At 38.0% G+C, this 23,676-nt stretch overlaps 1 protein-coding gene across 6 annotated transcripts in view; it reads left to right on the top strand.

Annotated features, from left to right (window-relative positions):
* The window catches only part of DOP1A (DOP1 leucine zipper like protein A), a 56,640-nt gene that overhangs the window by 31,889 nt on the left and 1,075 nt on the right, over window positions 1-23,676 (top strand). For 3 of the 6 annotated variants that reach the window (XM_050895144.1, XM_050895141.1, XM_050895143.1), the window contains 20 exons: window positions 6-106; window positions 1,408-1,671; window positions 2,393-4,378; window positions 4,484-4,595; window positions 5,603-5,782; window positions 8,060-8,185; window positions 8,524-8,658; window positions 9,188-9,243; window positions 9,753-9,857; window positions 10,563-10,629; window positions 10,946-11,090; window positions 11,342-11,421; window positions 11,988-12,097; window positions 12,263-12,412; window positions 13,724-13,785; window positions 14,424-14,576; window positions 15,773-15,909; window positions 17,264-17,319; window positions 18,233-18,397; window positions 19,939-20,068. In XM_050895144.1, coding sequence (XP_050751101.1) covers window positions 6-106; window positions 1,408-1,671; window positions 2,393-4,378; window positions 4,484-4,595; window positions 5,603-5,782; window positions 8,060-8,185; window positions 8,524-8,658; window positions 9,188-9,243; window positions 9,753-9,857; window positions 10,563-10,629; window positions 10,946-11,090; window positions 11,342-11,421; window positions 11,988-12,097; window positions 12,263-12,412; window positions 13,724-13,785; window positions 14,424-14,576; window positions 15,773-15,909; window positions 17,264-17,319; window positions 18,233-18,397; window positions 19,939-20,068 — 4,320 coding nt within the window. Of the gene's footprint in view, window positions 1-5; window positions 107-1,407; window positions 1,672-2,370; window positions 4,379-4,483; window positions 4,596-5,602; window positions 5,783-8,059; window positions 8,186-8,523; window positions 8,659-9,187; window positions 9,244-9,752; window positions 9,858-10,562; window positions 10,630-10,945; window positions 11,091-11,341; window positions 11,422-11,987; window positions 12,098-12,262; window positions 12,413-13,723; window positions 13,786-14,423; window positions 14,577-15,772; window positions 15,910-17,263; window positions 17,320-18,232; window positions 18,398-19,938; window positions 20,069-22,043; window positions 22,104-23,676 lie in introns of all 6 variants that reach the window. The other 3 variants (XM_050895140.1, XM_050895138.1, XM_050895139.1) reach the window with 3 other exon arrangements.

The raw sequence follows: 23,676 nt of genomic DNA, 5'->3' as shown, positions 1-23,676 counted from the left end.
CACAGAAAGTAAGAATGGAAGCTCATGCAAAGTTTGCAGTTCTATGGCATCTCACCCGTGACCTTCATATTAACAAGTCTTCTTCCTTTGGTCGTACCTTTGACAGGTTGGTGATTGCAAGCATGATTCAGTTGAAATAATTCTGCTTTAAAATCTTTAACTACATTATATTGGCAGCATAGAGTGTTTAGAAATTGGAGAACTACAGTGTAACTGTGAGAGCAAGGAAGGAGGACAAGAAATGAATTCATGTTAGACAAAATTGTTTTCACAATCATGATTATGTAAGCTGTACATTTTTCTGGTAGCTGTAAAGAGTAGGACAGGAATTGTCACATGATTCATTGACTATCACTGTGGTTAAAATATTTGTGTATATTGAACATAGTGTCTGAGTTCTTGCTGTGATTTGGTAAAAACAAAAGCAGGAGAGAGAAGTCAACCCAGAAGTGAATTACATGAAAATGGAAAGTAACAGTAAAGCTAAGAAAACTTAAGAACAAAATTGTGAGTAAGCACTAAGATATGAAAGTTCTTTTGTTTAATCTGTGTCTTTTTTGTAAGACATCATTTATGGCAAGCAGCAGAGGATTTCTGTTTTGTGTTCTGGTATCAGACTATCTCCTTAGAAAAAACTGAATGATCCAGACTCTGAACTAGTCTTGTCTTCCTCAGCTAGCACAAATGTTGTGGAAAAGTGCTTATTTAAATTTCTTAATGTATACTTAGCTGTAGGAAGCGGAGTAAAAAGGTTGTTCTTTCTTTGGCTTGATACTGTCACTCATTGCAGAAGTGGTGATAAATTCTGTACATACAGCTAAGAGCTTATGAACGTGTACTACTGGAGGATGTAAAACAGTCAGTAAAATTCAGAGTCCAATATATATATTGTTTTTCCCCAAGTCGGGAAAGGATTCTAAAGGCTAAAACTATTAAAAGAAGACAGTAATGACAGTAGGAAGTGCGGAATTGTCAAGTATATTTCTCCTCTCCATTCTTGAAGAAAAGATCTTTGAATAAGTTATCTTCTCTTTTGCATGCATTTGTGTGAACTGGCTTTTAAAGTTTTACCTTTTTGTACTGCACTAGCACTTAGTAGGCAACCAAAGCTTGTTAAGCTAGTAGCTGTACAAATACTTGAACTGACTATACAACTGCTGCTATTATAGCAGCTATCTTTAACTGACTTTATTACTAGCTCTTCCTGGCCATTTCTTCATTAGGCTAGACTAAAATGTAAAACTTCAGGTTGCAAAGTTTGGATTCCAAACAAAATACTGTTTTTGCATGGAGAAGACCCTGGAGTATGTACTGACATGTTGAAATTTATCATATATCAGATTAAAATGGGATTATTCTGTGAGTAGTGTAGAATTTGTGCTAGGTTCATTCTTCTTTCTATTCTAGATCTTTGTTTATCATGCTGGACAGCCTTAATAGCTTGGATGGTTCTACGTGGTCAGTGGGACAAGCCTGGTTAAATCAAGTGCTTCAAAGGCATGATATTGCAAGGGTTCTTGAACCTTTGCTCCTACTGCTTCTCCATCCAAAAACTCAGCGAGTTTCTGTTCAGCGAGTACAGGCTGAATGTTACTGGACTAAATCTCACTACCACCCTGAAGAAGAAAATGAAAAGCACTTTATGCAGAAATTTAGCTGTGCTGATGGTATGTACCCAAGAAGACTGTAGGAACTTCCTTATTTAATTTCTTTATTTGTTATTTGCATGCAACATTAAAAAAGTAGTAGAAATTTTTGAGAGTAACTCACAAAACAAAGTGCTGGAATAACTACTGCTTATATGTGCATTTGTGCATGTTTTTTCTAATTCAAGTTTGGGTGTCACAAGTATTGTTGAAGTTTTATTGTTCTCAAATTAAGATGATATGCAAGTATTTTAATGCAGAGCATTGTCTCATGTCTTACTGAACTTCAGTAGAACTTAAGAATATGGCCTGAAGCTTAACCAAGAAATGAAATGCTTTTATGAATTAGGACCACTGATGGGGGGCTGGCTGAAAACATACTGATAAGGTTTGAAGGTGTTTGCATGTATTGTGTGGTTTTAGTAACATACTGATAATCCTCTTTTATGAAAACACAAGCAGATAAGACTGCATAAGATTTCACGGGAGAATTATGTTGTTTTGCTAAGGTCTACTGCTAAAGTAATCTTGCTTTGGTTATGTGAATGTGTGTCGTTTACATATTAACATTATTTTTTTTCTCTGTGAAGTTGAAAGACACTATTTACCATGCATTTATAATTTGAGGTCTTGATAATAGTTTAAATTCTAAATTTTAATTCTAAATTCTTATTCTGAAGAACAAAATATTATGTGTATAAAATTTTTTGTGTTTTTCTTTAAGCATTTTCCCATGTGCCTGTAAGCCAAGGACAACTTATTATACCTAAAGAAGGCAATGAAAAACAACTTGCTATGGATGAAATGGAGAACTTCAGCCTGACTGTCAACCCTCTGAGTGACAGGCTTTCCTTGTTAAGTACCAGCAGTGAGACCATACCAATGGTTGTGTCTGATTTTGACCTTCCTGACCATCAAGTTGAAATACTGCAGAGTTCTGACTCTGGCTGTTCTCAGTCATCTACTGGAGACAACATCAGTTATGAGGTGGAAACAGAAAGCCTGAGTGCTCAAGATAGCTCTCAGACTCTGAGAGAAGACTCACCTGATGAAATTGTGCAACAAGTGGTTACAGATCTTATATGCAAAGTTGTAAGTGGTCTCGGAGAAGAGGCTGAACCAGTTAAACATAGTCTACGCTCTGAGGATACTTCATGTAAATTCAGTCCTTTGGATAACTCTGTAGAGGTGACAAAAAATGAAGATCAAAATATTCAAAGTAGCCAGAGTAGTTTGCTTAGTAATGACAGCTCCCAATTGCTATCGGCCTCAACTGAGACTGGACTTGAAAGCTTAAGAGATGACATTTCAAGAAATAACTCTTCACCCTGTATTGCAGAAAGCCAGCAATCCCTCTCTGATCTCACTCTTGCTTCCACTGAATCAAAGTCCAGAAAGCGAAGCCACAGTAGTATTCAGTTCAGCTTTAAAGGAAAGCTACCAGAAAAAATGTCAGAAAAGGAAACAATTGTTAAAGAGGCTGGTAAGCAACCAGGTGCAAAACCTAAGGTGAAAATAGCCAAAAAGAAAGATGAAGAGAAGAAGAAAGCACAAACAGAAAAGCTTAAACAAACAAATGTCTTCTTTAGTGATGGTCTTGATTTAGAGAACTGGTACAGTTGTGGAGAAGGAGAAATTTCAGAAATAGAAAGTGATGTGGGGTCCCCAGGAATGCGAAAATCTCCCAACTTTAATATCCATCCTTTGTATCAACATGTGCTGCTTTATCTCCAGCTATATGACTCTTCAAGGACATTGTATGCTTTTTCTGCAATTAAAGCAATTCTGAAAACAAATCCTTCAGCTTTTGTAAGTGCTATCTCCACTACCAGTGTCAACAATGCATACACTCCTCAGCTTTCGTTGCTCCAGAATCTTCTAGCTAGGCATCGAATATCTGTTATGGGCAAGGATTTCTATAGTCACATCCCAGTTGATTCTAACCATAACTTTCGGAGCTCTATGTACATAGAAATTCTTATCTCCTTGTGTTTATACTATATGCGGAGCCACTATCCAACTCATGTTAAAGTAACCTCACAAGATCTAATAGGAAACCGTAATATGCAAATGATGAGCATAGAAATTCTGACACTTCTCTTTGCTGAGTTGGCAAAAGTGATAGAAAGCTCTGCAAAGGGCTTTCCTAGTTTTATTTCGGACATGTTATCCAAATGCAAGGTTCAGAAAGTGATTCTGCATTGTCTGCTATCTTCTATCTTCAGTGCGCAGAAATGGCACAGTGAAAAGATGGCTGGAAAAAACATAGTGGCTGTAGAAGAAGGTTTCTCTGAAGACAGCCTTATAAATTTTTCTGAAGATGAATTTGACAATGGTAGTACTCTGCAGTCACAGCTTTTAAAAGTACTTCAACGGCTGATTGTGCTGGAACACAGAGTAATGACTGTGCCTGAGGAAAATGAAACGGGCTTTGACTTTGTCATAACGGACTTGGAGCACATCGGTCCCCAGCAGCCGATGACTTCTCTTCAGTATTTACATTCCCAGCCAATAACCTGCCAAGGCATGTTTCTCTGTGCAGTGATACGAGCTTTACACCAGCACTGTGCCTGTAAAATGCATCCCCAGTGGATTGGCCTTATCACTTCTACGTTGCCTTACATGGGTAAAGTTCTTCAAAGGGTGGTTGTTTCAGTGACTCTTCAGCTCTGCAGGAACTTGGATAATTTAATTCAGCAGTATAAATATGAAACGGGATTATCTGATAATAGGTATGTGTATGTAGAGGTGTATAATCTTTTTAAGCAGATTCGATTGTGTTGAATTACTTTACAACCAGATTAACCCATTTTAAAAAAATGAATCTCTTATTTTAGGCCTCTCTGGATGGCATCAGTCACTCCCCCAGATATGGTTCTTACTTTATTAGAAGGGATCACAACAATAATTCATTACTGCCTCCTGGATCCATCTACGCAGTATCATCAGGTAAACTTATCTGGGTGTTAGAGAGGTTCCTGAGCAGTACATGTCAAATTAAGGACTGTGATTATATTAGCAGATATGAAGATCTCAGTGGGAAAAATACCAAATATATTCTCTTAGCTATAAGTATGTTTTTTATTGATAATATACACATCTCAAACAGAAAAACAATTTTCTACTAATTATACTTTTAAGAGAATAGTCTTCGATGTTTTTGTTTGGTTGGTTTGGTTTGGTTTTTGGGGTTTGGGTTTTGTTTTGGTTTTTTTTTTTTTTTGTTACCTTGAAATAACTAAAGTAAGAATTCCTTAACTTTCAGACCTCTAAAATGCCACTTTTTAGAGCTGGCTTTGTTTTGTGGAACTTCCCAGACTGATGCCTATCCTGTTACTTTCTGGCTGGACTGTGTTCATCTTGCAATATGTCAAAACATTCTCTTTCTGCTCCTTCTGTATATTCTCAATTTGTCTTTTTAGTCAAGCAATATTTTTAGATCTGATATTCTTAGCATAGTCTCTGTTAAGAATTTGGCCCAGATTCTGCAAGTAAATTTTTGTCCTGCTCTCTCTGCAATCTTGGTATTGCTTTTTTTTGTTGTTGTTCTTATACCCCTTTGCCTTCCATTCATTTAAAAGAAACTGAAAAGTGTTTGTCTGTGCACGTAAATAATTTTGCCTAGAGTATTAGTTACACTTAAAATTCTGAAATAATTGTTTTGCAATTTTTGCAATAAATCTGTTAGGCAGATGATACAAAATTGATTTCTGTAGACATGAGGCCTCACATATTCAGAATATGATATTGTACAACTGAGTCAAAAGATTCTTTAACTATTATTTTTAATAGACTCAAAACCTGTACATACTGTAAGAATTATTGAAAAACTATTTTGAAAAGAGTTAAGGTTGAAAGCTTCCATGTCCGTTAAGTCTCAATTTGCACTATTTTACTTAAGCTATTTATGTAGATACTTAATGCTCTTCCTTCTCTCTCCCCTTCAAATCCACTAGCTTTTGGTTAATGTAGATCAGAAGCACTTGATTGAAGCACGCAATGGGATCCTATCTATCTTGCATATGATCATGTCTTCTGTGACTTTGTTGTGGAGCATCCTTCACCTTGCAGATTCTTCGGAGAAAACTGCTGCTGCTGCTGCATCCATTACCACTATTAATCTTGGGTCAACAAAGGTTAGAATATCAGGGATAATATCATTTAAGTTGTTCATTAATACCTTTGTCAAACTAAATCCAATTCCATTCCCTTAAATGTAAATTGAGTTTTAATACCTTTGTCCTCATTTACTTGCCCACCCCACAAACAAGGCTTTTATAAATGGGTATTGAATCTGCTTTTAAACTTGAGCATATCAATTCAAGACAGCAATGTCTCACCTCTTTGCTTTCTACCAAGACAATGAAATCCATCCTGAAAAAATTTAAGCCACCCTCTTATGCCTCAAAAGATATAAAATATTAATATAAAATCTTAACAAAAGAGAACTCTCCTCTTAAAATATCTAGTACTCAGACACTTATGAACTAGTTCCTTTATTCATTTGATTCCCATACAGTGATGTCACTGTGCACGGGGAAATGTCATAGCAGATAGTGAGCTAGTAATTGTAAAGAAGAGAACCTGAGAAGGGGTCAAACAGGACTATACTGAGAACGCTGCCTAGTCCTCTTATTGGAAACAGTTCAAACTTCTTATACTTCACATTGTTAAATAGGAAGTTGTCATTTAAATTTGAAATGTTTTAAAATAAGATTTCCTCAGTTAATTTGAATACTATCAGATACTGTTTGTGATGGTGCTGTGTTACATCCTTTTCAACATTTGTCATTCAGATTGAAGGAATAAAAAATAACTTATCTAAGACTCCATGTCTTTGCACAGACAACATCCATGGTCCTATCTGTGCTGCCCATAGGGTTTCCTACTTACTGAAAGGAAGGAGGTCTGTACTTGTTGATGGCCTATAATAATATCCTGCTTCTGTGAAAAAAGGATAAGCTTTTGTACTCTGGTTAAACATTAACTCTTCTGTGCATCCGAGCTTTTCTTTAATTTGTCCAAATCTGTAGTATTCAAAAGAGCATTCAACATGTCCTGTATATGAAAAAGTCCAGTTTGAATTCAGCTTGTTCAGTGTAGTATCAGGATAGGTTATTTTACTTTTTCACCTCATTGCTTTCAGGTAATGATTTTGTAGCTGCCTTGGAGTTGGTGTATGTGGTTAAAAAGACACGAAACTGTGGAACTCTACAGAATTGTGTGTCTAAAGTATAAACAAGCTTTTTAAGCTTCAGTATAACTAGGTTGCTTTGGCAACCACGCTCTTGGCAAGTGCATAAAGTGTATAGTCAAGCTCTGGGATCGTATATAGCAGTTTCCTGCAAGTTTAGACAATTCCTACCAAAATATCTCTCACCAAGGTAAAAATGGCTTTTAGAAAACAGGCAGAAAGTGTATTTTTGTCTGAAATCTTCCTATTGTAGAAAACAGGTCAAGACGACAGCTGAGGAAATACATTTCCTGACCCAAGTGTGTCTCAATAACTTCTGACATGCTTAAAAAACACGTTACTAAGAGTTTCAAGAGTGAATATTTCAGTCTCCCAGAGTAGCGTGTTCTTTTAGGATTTCCCCACCACCCCTACTTCTTAATCTTTCTCTCACTTGCTGCAAAGCAAGTCCATCACTATTTGTGGCAGACATGAACGTCATCTTCCTTTCTTCTTCCTAATTACCTTGTACACATTTGATAACTGTTATATCTCCACTTACATGTTTTTCTCCTGACTATATACAAACCCATTTCTGCCCCTTCTTGTAGGTCATATTCCATAGCACTAATCTTTCTTTTTATAGTTTGAGTTCTGTCAGTTTGTGGTACATTTCTTGAAGGTGTTCAAAACTGGACATGGTGTGTGATGTCTTCTTTCAGGGGAAATATTTAATGTCTTTCATGAGGTGTTACTATTTATGAATGTTCTTTTCCCCTTCCTTGCAAAGTCATCAGTGAGTTAGTGATCCACTATAATCCCAAGACTTTTTTTGCGTAGCACTGCTATCTAAATAGTTTCTCATCCTGAATCATTGAAGTTATTTATTCCTACCTTTGCATGCAAAGATCAAGCCTTTATTGCAGCTTATCTTTTTTCAGGATGCTTTTTGAGTTTGTCAGATCCTTTTTAGTTCTGTACTTTTCTATCAGTTGCTTCCAACTTCATTACCATTTGCAAATTTAACAAGTGTATTTTATCTTCCCTTGTCTTAGTCACGAATAAGATGACTGGAGTAGCAGATGTAGAATAGAGCTTTATGAACACTCCGAGTGCATCCTTCCATTTCTATAAAAGTTAGTGATAGTTACCATCCAAGTATAGCTTTATAGCTAGCTGTTTTGAACATAATGCTGAGGTGCTTATCTAAAGGTGTATGTGTTCTGGTTCCACATTTCAGAATTTGAGGCAGCAGATTCTCGAACTTTTGGGTCCAATTTCAATGAATCATGGTGTTCACTTCATGGCTGCTATTGCGTTTGTATGGAATGAAAGGAGGCAAAATAAAAATACTTCTAGGACCAAGGTATGTTTATACTACAATGGTCACTTCAAATAGTGGTAATAGCTTTAAGTGATTTAGAAGCAGTAAGGAGAAAATTCAGACATCCCAGAGAAAAAATACATAGTATGAAATACGGAGAATATTTATATTTCTAATTAGCAACTGTACTGTCAGGGAGCTACCAATTTATTTTAGAATGGGATAATATTCCTGAATTCTTCAGGAAAAGAGTAAGTGATTCCAAGTCTCTGGATGAGCTGTTAGTTACTAACATTTCAATCCCATGAGGCCAGCTGCCTTAATTTTGTCATAGGCATTGTCTATGATGATAATCTGTGACATACATTTGATTCGTTTAGGTTATTCCTACAGCAGGTGAAGAACAACTTCTACTGGTCGAACTAGTTCGCTCTATCAGTGTTATGAGAACGGAAACTGTTATACAAACAGTGAAAGAAGTTTTGAAGCAGCCTCCAGCCATAGCAAAGGACAAGGTATGAAAACTGTAGAGTTTTCGTACTCATGCTATTGATTTATTTAAAATCCTCTTACTGAAGCTTAGAACACTGATGATATGTGTACTTCATTCACAAAGCTGAGCAGTACAGTGTGAAAATTTTCACAATATCTAATAGATGGATGAACTTTTGGAGGGAAGTCATACCTCCTAAAGTCATTACCATTTACTGAACAACTCCAGAATCCTATTTACTGCTTCTGTACAAGACCGTGTTTTGTGGGGATAGGCTGCTTATATTAGGGAAACAGGTGCATACCCTACCATCAGGTTGATTTTTTTCAGCTGGGAAAGGGAAGTGGGGAAAAAGGAGTAAAAAAAAAAAAAAAGAGAAGAATAACTTTATAGAGAGATGCCTGAATGGACATTCGTAATATTCTGTTAATTAAGCTATATCTTCAGACACTGCAGGAACATTATAGCATTGTCAGTTTTGTCCTGGCAAGTGAGGGGAAAAAAAGTCACTTTCTTCTTCCTGATGACACAGGTTTTGTATCTTTTTCTAGAAACATCTTTCACTGGAAGTCTGCATGTTGCAGTTTTTCTATGCTTATACTCAAAGGTAAGACAGGAAGTTAAATTTTATTTCTGTCATCAAGAAGCAGATGGACAATTTGAATATTTTACATCTTTTTATAATCCCTAGGATGAGAAATAGCCTGTGTAATATAAATCATGAAGAAAGAATGAGTTTGAACTGTAGGTGTCATAAAAATGAAAGGGATTTATTTTGTGAGTTCCCTAGTTCTGCATCACCTTTCTTCCCCCACCTAAAAATCACGTGGGAAATCTGCCTCCTGCCTAAGGAACGCTGATCTTAATTGTGCTGTAACTCATTGGTACCAATCCAGCCTTGAACCGAAAAGCATGTCTTTCGACTACACTGTTCTTCTGCCTTCCTCCTTTTCTTGGTGACTTGATGTAGCCACCTCATATTAAATGAAAAACCAAAGAATCTGTATGAATGTTGATTCACAATATCTGACAGGAGAATTGTGAGGTTGAAAGAAGATGGGGGATACCTGAGGGAGATTATGCTGTTTTCATTGCCATCGCTGCTCTCTCTCTTAGGATTCCAGTGACCAGCTTAGTAGATAGCTGGGCAGCACTGCTGCTTCTGTTAAAAGATTCCATTCAGGTTGGTCTTCCAGCCCCGGGACAATTCCTCATACTTGGGTAAGTGCTCTTGATATTTGCAATTTCCAAATAAGCTCAAATGTAAGAGTGTAAAATCATACTGAAGTGTTAGTGTTTTCAAATCTCTATCAGTTATTTTTGAGTGGCAGAGCTATTGCCTGAGTTCTGTGGGTTTTATCAAATTAGTTTCTTCTCTGAGGAATGGTTACATATATTAAATTTTATATCATAATATGATACAAGTCATGATCTTACCTTAGTGATTATTCGAGCAATTCAGGCTCTTTAAACAGTAGGTTTAAGTTTCTGATTTTTCTTAAGAAACAGTCATTGTAGTTATTTTCTAAGTATGTGTAGATTTGCAGCCCACTGGAAAGGATTCATTCCCAGCATGAAAGCTGTTTGTGGAGTGTTAGAAATAAAATGTTGAATATGATTTTCTGTATAAAGCTTCAAGGACCATTTTCTTGAATTTCTGGAATTTATCTTCCCTAGTAAACTCTCTCTGAAGATACTTTTGTGTATAGTCTAGTAAAACATGTTCTTGGTAAACTATCATGGTATGATCAAAATTAACTTAAACTTGAAAGGATGTTTTCTAGAATATTGGTAAGTAGCAATGACTGAAGGTTTAGTAAATAAGTATTGTGCATGTAAGTTTCTTCAGATTTGTCCTAGCTCTTAATATTACTGAATAACGTATTGCGAGAAGAAAATCCATATCTACTTCTGTATTTTTTTCAGTGTTCTTAATGAGTTCATTATGAAAAACCCAACCCTGGAGAATAAGAAAGATCAAAGAGATCTCCAGGTAAGAAATTAGTTGTATGTGTGTCTCTTTTGAAAATATTGAACAATAAATGCTTGAAAATACTAGAATTATCTGATATATCAGTTCTGTAGTCTGAAATGACTCTTTAGTATCTTCTACTTAGTACTATTTATAATCTGTTGAAAAAGATCTCATTTTCTGTGGAGTTATTAATCACTGACAATATAGAACAGAAGTGATTTGAAAGCAGTTCTGTACTTAACTAGTTATATAGATTTTCCTCAAAACACATCAGGACAACAAATACAGCCCTTCCGCACAAAGTTCTTAAAATGCTTGGTTTTTTTCCTACCAGGATGTAACACACAAGATAGTGGATGCCATTGGGGCAATTGCTGGTTCTTCCTTGGAACAGACTACTTGGCTAAGACGAAACTTAGAGGTTAAGCCTTCCCCCAAGATTATGGTTGATGGAAACAACTTAGAATCAGATGTTGAAGGTAGTTTCATTTTCATCTTTATTTTAAACAAAACATTAATTATCAGGCCAAAATGAACAAAGAGGACAGCTTTGCTATATTTGAATATTTTAAAAATGCTTCAGTATTGTTCAGACATTAGTATCTTACACAGTGTATCTGGCAAAGTCTGTACATCCTCAAAATATATGCTATTAAAATATGCTTGTAAGGTAAATAATGGCTTAAGAAAACTAACTTTGGACATTTTTTTTATTATTATCTTGATTTAGATATGTTGTCTCCAGCAATGGAAACTTCAAACATAACTCCATCTGTTTATAGTGTCCATGCATTGACCTTACTTTCTGAGGTAAATGTCTCCTCAAATGTAATAAATGCTGTCTTATAATAAACTTTTATATTGTGAAAAGCTTTGGACTAGAAGCTTGGGGAAAGAGATTTGATGAGAAACGCTGATGTGAATGGATTCTGGGTCCTGTCATGTAACAATATGTAAAACTTTGTTACTAACTCAGTTATGAAGATTCAGTGAGACGGATGAGGCGTAAAGCATGGCCGTTCAGATGTGTAGTATAGGAAACTTTTTTAGTGGCAAACTTTGTGTGTTATAGTGGTATGTGTTATTTACTGCTGATAATCGCAGTCAATCTTTGATATTTTGTTGTTGTTGTTGTTGTTTGTAGCTTATTCTGTAGAATGCTTTGCCAAGGAGCTTATGCTTCTGTGTTTTTACCTTAGTTTGTTTTAAAAACAATGGGATCTTTGTACTCTGGATTTTGTATAGTACCTGAAATTTGATCACTTGTATCATAAACTTGAACGTTCAGTAACGGACATTATACAAAAAAAATGCTGAATAGTAGATAAAAAGCAATTTGAGAGTGCATGATAACATATCTCCCTCTCCTTTTATAGGTTTTAGCTCATCTCTTGGATATGGTTTTCTACAGCGATGAAAAAGAGAGGGTTATTCCTTTGCTTGTAAATATTATGCATTATGTTGTTCCCTACCTCCGTAATCACAGGTATCTTTACAATTTATTGAATTGATGTAGATCTCTACAGCCAGTTGAAATTTCGTGGGTGACACTTAAGTTGAAACAGGCATGATAAGGATTAGATGTCTATCAAACTTTCTATAAAGCAACAATTCAAAATTGTTTCATGTTGACTTTCTTTTTTTTGTTTAGTGCTCACAATGCATCCAGCTATCGAGCCTGTGTCCAGTTATTAAGCAGTCTTAGTGGGTATCAGTATACAAGGAGAGCATGGAAAAAGGAAGCATTTGACCTCTTTATGGATTCCAGTTTCTTCCAGATGGATGCTTCGTGTGTTAACCAGTAAGACTTTCTTTTTCCAGCTTATATCAATGGCTGTTACAAATGTCATGTATACCATTACACAAGAGTATGTATAATGTGGACCAAAATTTACCAACAGATCTCTGTTGAGAGAAATAGAGGGATGTTCTGTGTTTTAGATTACCACGTGAAATGTGAAACTCACTTATCAAAGGTATATTTCTATGCACAAGTCTCTTTTTTTCAATTTCAAGATTTTTTTTTTTTTTCTATGAGGAAAAAGTGGTTAACATTTTCTAGAATCATAGAATGGTTTGGGTTGGAAGGGACCTTAAAGATCATCTAGTTCCACCCCCCCTGCGATTGGCAGGGACACCTTCCACTAGATCAGATTACTCAAAGCCCCATCCAACCTGGCCTTGAACACTTCCAGGGATGGGGCATCCACAACTTCTCTGGGCAACCTGTTCCAGTGCCTCACCGCCCTCACAGTAAAGAATTTCTTCCTAATATTTGATCTAAATCTATCTTCTTTCAGTTTAAAACCGTTACGCCTCGTCCTATCGCTATACTCCCTGATAAAGAATCCCTCCTCATCTTTCCTGTAGGCCCCCTTTAGTACTGGAAGGCTGCTATAAGGTCTCCCTGGAGCCTTCTCTTCTCCAGCCTAAACAACCCCAACTCTCTCAGCCTGTCCTCATAGGAGAGGTTCTCCAGCCCTCTGATCATCTTCATGGCCCTCCTCTGGACTTACTCCAACAGGTCCATGGCTTTCTTACAGTGGAGGCCCCCAAGCTGAACACAGTACTCCAGGTGGGCTCTCACCAGAGCGGAGCAGAGGGGGAGAACCACCTTCCTCGACCTGCTGGTCACGCTTCTGATGCAGCCCAGGATGCCATTGGCTTTCTGGGCTGTGAGTGCACATTGCCAGCTCATATTCAGTTTTTCATCCACTAATACCCCCAAGTCCTTTTCCGCAGGGTTGCTCTCAATCCACTCACCGCCCAGCCTGTATCCATGTTTGGGATTGTTCCGACCCATGTGCAGGACCTTGCACTTGGCCCTGTTGAACTTTATGAGATTCACACAGGCCCACCTCTCTATCCTGTCAAGGCCCCTCTGGATGGCATCCCTTATTTTCTTTGAGAAGGGGGTTCGAGAAATACAGTTATAGTTTTGGATCGAATTGCACCGAGTAAATGGTACCTATAGAGCAGAGAGCTTGGATTGGAAGCCTTAGCCTGAATTAAAAGAGCATTTTAATGCTCTGTAATGAAAAGGCTCTGTAAATATTCCTGTAAATTCCTGGTTTTTTCTTGCTTTTCTGATTTGTGTGTAATCTTCTTTTAGTTGGAGAGCTATTATGGATAATTTGATGACACATGACAAAACCACATTCAGAGACTTGATGAGTAAGTATTTATTGATGTAGTAGTGACTTTTCTCCAAGGGAAACATTAAAAAAAGGGAAAATAAATATCTTGAAGAAAACATTTGTTCAACATTTATTCCAGTCTGTTTGATTTATTCAATGTTTTTTATGTTTTCTTCAACTACTTGTTTCTGGAGATCCATAAATAAGATAACTTGAAGTGAGAGAATTTGAGACCATCCTGGCACACAGTGAATTTTGCCTATATGGCAAAGCTGATTAACCAGAGCATGTGGGGGGTGGTTTTTGTTGTTTATTGGTTTGTTTGGTTTGGTTTGGTTTTTTTAAGATCTGACACTAACTCTGCTTAAGGAAAAATTGTTTCTGCACATTCCAAACTTCTGAGCATCTATACCTGCAAATTGTGTTTAAAAAAAAAAAAAAAAAATGGCTAAACTCCCTCCCAAAAGCCCCCAAACCTAGGCACTATTGTGTATACTTACAAGTTTTCTTTCAACATGTATTTTAAATCACTGTGGTGGTTGCAGAACATGCATCCTCTTAACATCTGCTTTTGAACTACATTAATGCAATGAAATTAAGACTTATTTGTGCCTTAAAGTGAAACAGAAGGGAAATTTTGAAGTTTGTCTCTGCACTATGCATTTTCTCTTTCAGCACGAGTGGCTGTGGCTCAGAGCAGTTCACTCAATCTGTTTGCTAATCGAGATGTAGAGCTGGAACAGCGTGCTATGCTCCTGAAGAGACTAGCTTTCGCAATTTTTAGTAGTGAGATAGACCAATACCAGAAATACCTTCCAGACATACAAGGTCAGTAAAAATGTATAATTTAGTGGACTTCTGGACTCTAATGTTGACTGAGGAGTATTTGTATGACAGGGTAACAGCAGGTAAATTTGTCCCCTGGAATATTGGCATGCGGTACCGTTACTGTGGCTGGATGCAAAGTTTCTGCAGATTTTGGTTAGAATGTTTTTGGTCTTAAATGATTACAAACTACACAGACTTTGTGGTTACCAGTTGACTTCTGGTCAACTTTCACTGATCTGTCGTTTTATACCTTGATCAATGTCCTTGGGTACCTGCAACGTGCGTTTTGACATGAACATCTGAGGTATAAATACCTCTCAACTAGGGATAAATAGAAAGGCTGACCTTGAAGTTCTGAATTCTCCACTTCTCTAGCTATTTTTTCTGCTGTTCTGTTTATCTGTCCTATTTATCACTGAAGAATATCTCTTCCAGTGACCTTTTGCATTAAGTGATTGGGAATGGGAGCTGCTTGGTTTTATTCTAAGGTGATGCAAATAGTTACAGCAGCAGCTTCTAGATACATTGTCTTTTAGTGCTACCAAGGTGGACACTTTGCTCTCTTCCTCCATGTGGAAGATCAATTGCATCATTTTTCTTGTTTCATTTATTCCAAGATTTATTCTTTGAAGTTTTTTTTTTTTTTCCCCAGGCAAGTCAGTAGCTGGGTTTACTATGTTCAAGATATCAGGTGTTTTTACTGGTCTGAACTGCAAAGTGCATGTGTTGGTTTGACTGAAACATTTCTTTATGTATCTGCCTCTGTATATGTTGAATGCTTAGAGCGTATCATCCCTGTGTAATATCCCATGTACTATGATGATGCAGCCTTTTAATAATAATAATATATCCTAGCTGTTCAGGCTGTTGTTGTGTTGTTTGGAGTCTGTTAACTCCTCTTTTTGTAATGGGTGAAACTCAGCATAAGATGAGCAGAACTCCCAGATGCACTATTGCATTTATGTGGAGAACTTCAATCAAAATATGCAACTGCACTGTTTTGAGGTTTCTGGCTTTTGTTCATTGCTTGGTGAAAGTGGTTGTTTTTTATGTTGACAGAATAAAACTGTAGCAAAGTACTGAAACAGTAACATGGCAGATACTTAAAAAAAGTAAAAATTGAGAGTAAATGAGGGAAGGAGAAACTGCTAGTTGGTATTATTCTGAACTGAGGAAACCTTGGGTTTTTGTTTCAGAAAGGCTGGTAGAAAGTCTCCGTTTGCCACAGGTGCCCACCCTCCATTCCCAAGTGTTCCTGTTTTTCAGAGTATTGCTTTTAAGAATGTCTCCACAGCACCTTACCTCGCTTTGGCCAACCATGATCACTGAACTGGTGAGTTGCAGTTAGCATTCATGATTTGGAGACTGGTGCAAATTTGAGACACAACCTCATTCCTCCTCAACATTTTAAAGAAAATCTCTTCTAGATATTGTGCATGCAAGTGTACAATGGACACAAATTGAAAGCTGACGTATTTTCATAGTCCTAATGTCTATTTTTTGCAACCAAATAGAAAATCTGTTGGCCTATGCTATTTAAGCTGTTCAGATGTCTCCCAAATTAAACTTGCATTTGCTCTCATTGTACCCTACTGACTCCTACTTCAATTTCTGCCTATGTTTGTGTACCCTCTCCACCATTCCCACTCCTGCTCTGCTCAGTGTTCCCTGTTTCTACTTTCCTGGTCATTCAGCCTTCTTCCTTCAGCAATGAGGATGAGAACCCACATAAAGGAGTCAGAATCCATGTTGTATTGGCAGTTGATGGTCATTCAGATCACATTGTGGCTGAAATTTTGTAACCAGATTTACATAAGCTTTGACTCAGCTTTCTTCTTTCTCTTGTTTTACTCTGTATAACAAGACAGGCTAAACATCTGTTCTCAGAGCTGCTGCCTGTGGAGTCTCCAGTGTTGGCTGTTTGATGCACTCTTTTGGGTTTCAGCTTTGGCAATGGGAATGGAGGAGAGTGGTTGGTGCATCCTGTGCTCTGTTTAGCCTGTTAGCCAAGAAGTTCCCAAGAGACTGGCTAACACAGATAGCAAATTGGAATCACTGCTGTGATTTTTTTTTTTTTTTTTGTATCTGTAGGCGCCTAACCTAGCCCTTGGTTAACCACAGATCTAAGCAATAGAAGGAGAAAAGCTATATAAAGTATTTTAAAGATCAAGTGCATTGTTTTAGCAATAGATGCATTTAAGTTTGAGCCTGTCAATAGTATAAATATTAGGAAACTCATTCTACTCAGTGTGGCCCTCTGATTCCTATGCTGTCCCCTGGCCTTTACACAAGTTACCACAGTCCTGGAACTACTTTCAGTGGACAGGACTGTGTTAGTTCTGGGAATTCACACCTGAGCTTGACTGCTCTGTTACATGATTCTTTATTCTCATTTCCTTTAGGTCTTACTCTCTTTCTAAGAGAGGGGGATTAGCCTCTGAGAGCTTTCCTGGCCATAAAAGAGCCAGTTTCTTATGGCCCTTGTGCTACTCAGGCTGTATATAAGGGATGAAAAAGCTTTAGGGTGCCAGTGTCCACTCATAGTTCAGGGGGTTATTTCAGCATCCAGGAATGGAAATAAAGCTCCACACAGTTCCTTTAAGACTTATTACTCACGCCTCCCTACAGCATTTTCCTGAGTCACAGTCCATAAAAAATGGTATTAAAATGTAGCATTTGATCTTCAGGTACAAGTGTTTTTACTGATGGAACAGGAGCTCACTGCTGATGAAGACATTTCCAGGTAAACTTACGAACTTCCCGCTTGTTTAACTTGGTAACAGTCTCCTGGCATGCTGATGGGCAGTTGAGTCATTCTTTAGAATAATTTGTCTTAGAAAGAATTGTCAAGCTCAAATGAGAAGGACAAGTAAAGGGTAGTTCAGTCTGCAGTACCAGGGACATACTGTTCAGAACAAAATAAAAAAAATCCCACTGTCAGATTGCTCATAAAGCACTAAGGTAAATTATGCAATACAAGTATGTTAGTTCTTACAGTGTCTTCCTGGCTAAAATGACACTGCTTCTGCAATTAAAATATGCATGGCATGACTTCATAGCTTTTTTGTATCATACACTTATTTAGAATAAGACTGATGGACTTTTTTTTTGTCTAAATAAAAATGTGGTTTCTTTTAGTGTTAGAAAGACATAAAGATGAGGTAGATAATTTTTCTTGTTTCGTTGTCCACTTCTATCCTATCTACGTTCTGCACAGTATGATCCAATTTCAGTCAATGCTAGCAGTAGAGGCAGATTTCTCAAAAGAACAGGAGGAGTTATTTGCCCAAGTCTTGTTCTTCACTTTTTTCCCTAGATTCTCTTTGTTCTTTTGAAGAATTTTTCCCTAAAATAAAGTAATATCGACATGATTGGCAATTTTAAACTTTGCCTTTATTTGGATGTCTGACAGGAATGAGATACAGCGTAACATGTTTATTATATGTTAACATTTTATCATATATATATATATATATATATAAAAACATACAAAACTCCACCCATAGCACAGACTTGCAATGTTCTGGTTTGATTTATGGATTCAGGATTAAGTTGGTAAATAGAGTTGTGTGTTTGTAAAGGCAAGTAAGAAAGATGATGTTCCCATAGTGGCAGAAGGCTGTTAGGACTCACTTGCCTGCTATAATTTACTTTAGAACTTCTGGCCCATCTGTTGCTGGCCTGGAGACGACGTACACAGGTGGCAATGGTTTCTCCACATCCTACAATAGCCAGAGATGGTTGAACCTGTACTTGTCCGCTTGCAAATTTTTGGACTTGGCCCTAGCTTTACCGTCTGAAAACCTGCCTCAGTTTCAGATGTGAGTAGAAGACGCTGTCACTTAAATTTTTGGATGTTTGTCCGTGCCTCTTGGTAAAATTCTAGTGTATAAAAATCTTTGTTTTCCTATTTCCTTTCCTTTTCTTGCCTTCACCCAGGGCAGCCCACAGTTCATTCCCTCCCAGTGTCAGAGTGGCCCCCAGAGCAAATGATTCTACACACCAAATGAGTTCAAGCTGGTTTGATTTAGCCTGTGGCAAGAGATTCTCCACACTTGTGAGCTAATCAGTAATAGTGATTTATTCAAGTATTTTATTTTTAAAGTATTTAGTTGCAGTAATGTCTAAGAATTCAAAACATACCCACACATCTCAGCGACTCATGCATGAGATCAGACGACTGTATGTCGTCTCAGCATGACTCACTTAAATTACTCCTGCGTGATCTGTCTGGAAGATGTTGCAACAAACCTGCTTGTGAGGGGGACCCCATAGGTTTTTCTTGGTCAGTAGTGTTCATGTGTGCAAACTGCTTCCTCAGTGCCTCTGCAATCCGGTTCTGTTGGAAAAAAAATGAATGCAAAACAACTGGCATTTGCTGAAGACCCTAGAAATGAGAGGCCACCAAGGACAAAAGACAGTATCTCATCTCTTCCTTTACACTGCACAGTGATGACCGTGTGAGAGCTGCCCTGGCACAGCTCTGTAGACATTTGGTCACCTCTAATTATCCTGTTATTTAAAAGACGCTCGTGTGGGCTAGAGGGTGGAAGGGCTTGCACACACTGTGTCAGTTTGTGCCCTGTAGTATTTCTAAATCTAAAGCTAATCTTGAAGGTTCCTTCATGTATTTTATTTTCTGGGGATTTGGCTCATAATTCTTGTTCAGTTCTCCAAGCTGTCCTAATCCCCATTATTAGCCAACCTAGTTTTATTTAGGTCATTACTGTCCATTTCTGGAAAGACAATAGTTATGCTGAATCACACTGTCTTTTATGGTGTTCTCATGGAGGCTTGGATTGAAGTTTTAAGGACAGAAACTTTGATTTCCTTTATAGTTTATAATGCAAGTAGCCAGCGGGGGGAGGGAATGGTCCACTTGGTCTTGTTGGCCTATGAATAGGTAAAATAAACGAGTTTCTGTTATCAACATGGTATATTGAGAACATTTTGTGTGTTATAGTAAGCATTGCAAATCTGCAGCAAAATGTTTTCAGTAACTTACGTATTTTATAATTCAGAATTGCTTTCAGTTCTCTGGCACACAATGAAGATGTGAATACTACTGTTTTTAGCTTTGCTGCCTTATCTTGCTCTTGGCATCCTTAAATACTTTAAGAAACTCTAAAGGAAAAAGAGAATGCTACATTCTCGGCCATGTTACCTCCTGCTTTTCAGAATGTGCCTTTGCTATTCTTTCTTGTCAAAGACTGATGTTTTTGTGTGGGTTGGTTTTGGGTTTTTTTCCCCCCTCTTTCTTTGATACTTAACTAGACTTCCTCATCCACTCATATTTTTAGATCTAGCAGAAAAGCCTGCATGTTCAGTAAGGATAATGTCTGCTTGTGTTATCTCATGACAGGTATCGTTGGGCTTTTATTCCAGAAGCATCAGATGATTCAGGCTTGGAAGTACGAAGACAGGGTACACATCAGAGAGAATTCAAACCGTATGTGGTGCGTCTAGCAAAACTGCTGCGAAAAAAAGCAAAGGTATGTCGCTTTCTTCCAGTTTTGCTTTTCATTGAAAGCTTTCATGTACAGTAACTTACAGCACTGTTTTGTTTTGGATTTTTTTTTATTTATTTTTTTTTTTTTAAACAATGAAGAATGGAAAGGAGTTTATCTGGTGTGGGAAATTCCCACTGGAGTAATCTCAAGTCAGCATCAGGCAAAAACCACATGTAGGTATATAAAACAAAACAAAAAAAAACCCAAACCAAACAAATAACAAAAAAACCTCAAACCTGCTGTGGTCAAAAAAAGACTATAGTCAGTGATTTTGGAGTTTCCAATTAAAAGTATTATTTGAGTAAAAAGTAAAATATGCTTCAGTGTCTAATATATTTTAACATAAAATCACTTTCAGATAGCCAGTCATATATGTAGATACTAGTATAACTAACTACCTTTTTGAAGCAGAAAAGCATTTTTGTTAATAATAATCACATTTAAATATTTAGAAAACTGTTGCATTCCTAAAAATGACAGAACCGAGAGTTTTGAGACTGTGCTGGGTTTCTTCCCTGAAGCAGTTACGATGAATGGAAGAAGGCAGAGAGCAGTAGAAACAGTTCCGGGGAAACCTTGGCTGCACCGTTTGTAGAGTGGGAGCAGAATTAGGATTGTCATTACACTGGTGCACGAGGTATATTAAAACCCTAGTTTGGGTGGGGTGGAGGCCTGATCTACTAATGAAGCTGATGGAAGCTGGCCAAGCCCTGTCCCAGGGAGTTCCCTTCTGCTGCCACAACATGAGAAAATTGCTGTCAGATACTTTGCTGTTCCTGCTGTGAGGACAGAGCCCCCCAGGCCAGGCATTTCACTGGGAAAGGTTGCTGGGTGTGCCAGGGAAACAGGGAGGAAGCTCGAAGCCATATGGGAGAAAGCTTTGAATTTTCATTCTTGTGTTTCCCTCCACATAGATGGCATTGTCAGTGCTGTAACACTGGCAGCTTGCTGTAGTTACTGCATTTACAATCTCTAATGAACGTTTTCACTGAGTAAAGAAACTACTGCTGACATACAAGTGGCTACATAAAATTTAGGGATAGCTTAGTTGCAGGCAGATCTGAACTATTCAAGCAAGGCTCACAGCTATAGGTAAAACAAGTATCTGAAGCACATCTGCATTCTTAATTTTATTGATTTTGAACCATGAAGATGAGACTAAATTTCTCTTCTCACATGTATAAAGGGAATAATCAGTTTTAACTGACTGCTAATCAGGCGTAGCCTCTAACCCTGATGTTCAATGTAGTGTGCTATACCTGTTAGAAAGTTGTCACATTCCAAATAATCTCTCTGCATGAATTATAAGTTACATATGATGTATAAAATATACATGCTGGTAAGTACTGTATGTTGAGATAGATGCCTGAAGTCAGGACTTCCACAGTATGCTTCAAGAATATAGAAAACTTCCTGGAATTTCTGGAACCCCCTAGTCACGGCAGCAGTTGCACACTGTGAACCATAGCTAGGGGTGTGATGGTGAGATAAACAGGAGGTAATGAATATTGACTTCCAGGCCATTTCTTCTTTGTGCAGAGAAGAATACTGTTGCATATAGCTGCGCATTTTTCTTAGAAAATAACTGTTTCTGAGCAAAATGTTCCAGTGGATCTTAATTTTCCTTCAGGGCACTCTGACTAATGCTCAGATTCATGTAGTATGGTGTTGCTCAGGCTCTGTTGTCTGAAGGAAACGTGCTTAAAAACCTCCTTTGGCACTACTGGCAATAAACAGAAGAACAAACTGGCAGTGCTCTTATTGTCTAATATTATTTAATAGTGTCTTGGCCACACTAGCTCCAGAGTCTGCCGTTTCTGGACCATGGACTCTTTGGGGTGGGTGATTTTTCTAGCTGAAGCACAGCGCCCAGCCAAGCAACTGCACGGCCTTCACGGCAAAGTATTATTTTGATATATGAAATGCAGTCTGAAAGTTCTCCTCTTTCCTTCCACAGGACAAACAGGAGGACTTTAAGACGGTGGTTTTGGAGGGAATGGAGATGGCCAAGCATCAGGTGAGGGTGGCCTTTGATGCTTGAGTTGTGAAACAAGCTTGCCATAGTAATACCATCACCTCAAGGCCCTGGGCAGTATTTAGCTTTCAGTTAGAACTGAGAGAGATCAGTCTTGTTAGAGGACAAAGTTGAGAGATTTTTGAAGTGAAAGAATCATGAGGGCCCTTATTTTTCTAGATAGCTTAAAAATTTCTTTTTAAGTTGGTTTCCTACATGAAGTAGATTACAAAAAGTTAATGTTAGTTCTAAGAAGAATTATGATCGCAAATGATTATAAAATTAAGTAATAAAATAATTTTTGCCAAACGGCAGGTGTGAAACACACAATCTCTAATCGGTCTCTGTCAAATTAACTGTTGTTTTAAGTATCTGAGGAATTAGTGGTGTTTGCTTAGCAGATACTGCTGTGAGGAAGCGGCTTGGACGGGTAGTATTTCATTGCTCAGAGAGAGAATTAGTATTTGCAGGTGCACCCCATTTGGTTGGCTGCTGTGTAACACTGATGCTGTGTGCTGGAGGTAGTCCGTGCTCACCACTTGGAATTCATTCTTCCCGTTGTTCTAGTTCATTGTGAGCCTTTCTTTTCTTGAGACTTGTAGAGCTAGAATAGTAATCCATGTGACAGGGAGCCGAACCACCAGATTAAAATACTAAATACGTTCCTGTTTAATTTTAACCTAATTGGTTTTTGTGAAACGGATGTCATGTAGGCTCATGAATTGCAAAAGACAGTTGCTTCATTTAAAGGGCAAAAACTGTATTTGCTGAAGTATCATCTCTTGAAGAAAATCTGTTTGCTCAGAGGCCGTGCAATCAGTGACCCTTCCTTAGGCTCTGCTCCCACTGCTGTTCTTTTTCCCATTCACTCTCCTTTCGTCACAAAGCCCGCTCTTCAGGAGCTGTGCAGCCTGCAGGGGTCTCGCACCCCTGCCTCAGCAGAGGCATTGCCAGGGCAGCGGGAGGGAGGCGCTGGCCAGAGGCGGATCAGGAGGTGGCTCTCCTTGATGTGGCCTTTGTGCTTCTTTTTCTCCTTCCTCACAGAATAAAAACCAGTATTGCTGGAACTCTACTTCGTGGTAGAAGCTCTCCCATACTGGTTTGTCAGTAACAGTCCACACAAGGTGTTTGTAGTGGTGATAGTACCTTACTGTCTAGATTTGTGTCTGTTTATTGATTCAAAGAAAAAAGAGGAAATGAGTGAAGAGTACCATATAAGCAGCTGGATGTTAGTGCTCAGGTATTTTAGTATGCAGATATTTAAGGCAACCCTAAACAGGGTTACAGCAGTGTACTGACACTGCCTGTGAGCATCTGGTGTGTGACTGCTGCCTTCGCTGGTGGGGTTCCTGAAATTCTCTCTCTTGAAATTCCCCCCATGAAATGGAAGGTGCGTAACCAAGGTCTTCTGAGAACGCGCAATGAGTAACTGAACCGTTTTCCTTTGAGGACAACTTCAGGTGTTTGCTCAGAGCCTCCACGTGTGTTATTTCTGATACTAAAAACAGCACTGCTTTTGCTCTTCCTGAAAACTCTGAACTCTAGTGTCAAAGTGCAAATGCTCCATTTCTGTTTT

Source organism: Gymnogyps californianus, chromosome 3, assembly GCF_018139145.2.
Source record: "Gymnogyps californianus isolate 813 chromosome 3, ASM1813914v2, whole genome shotgun sequence".
NCBI lineage: Eukaryota > Metazoa > Chordata > Aves > Accipitriformes > Cathartidae > Gymnogyps > Gymnogyps californianus.
Note: the sequence above shows the minus strand (reverse complement) of the source record. Positions and strands in the feature narration are given on the sequence as shown.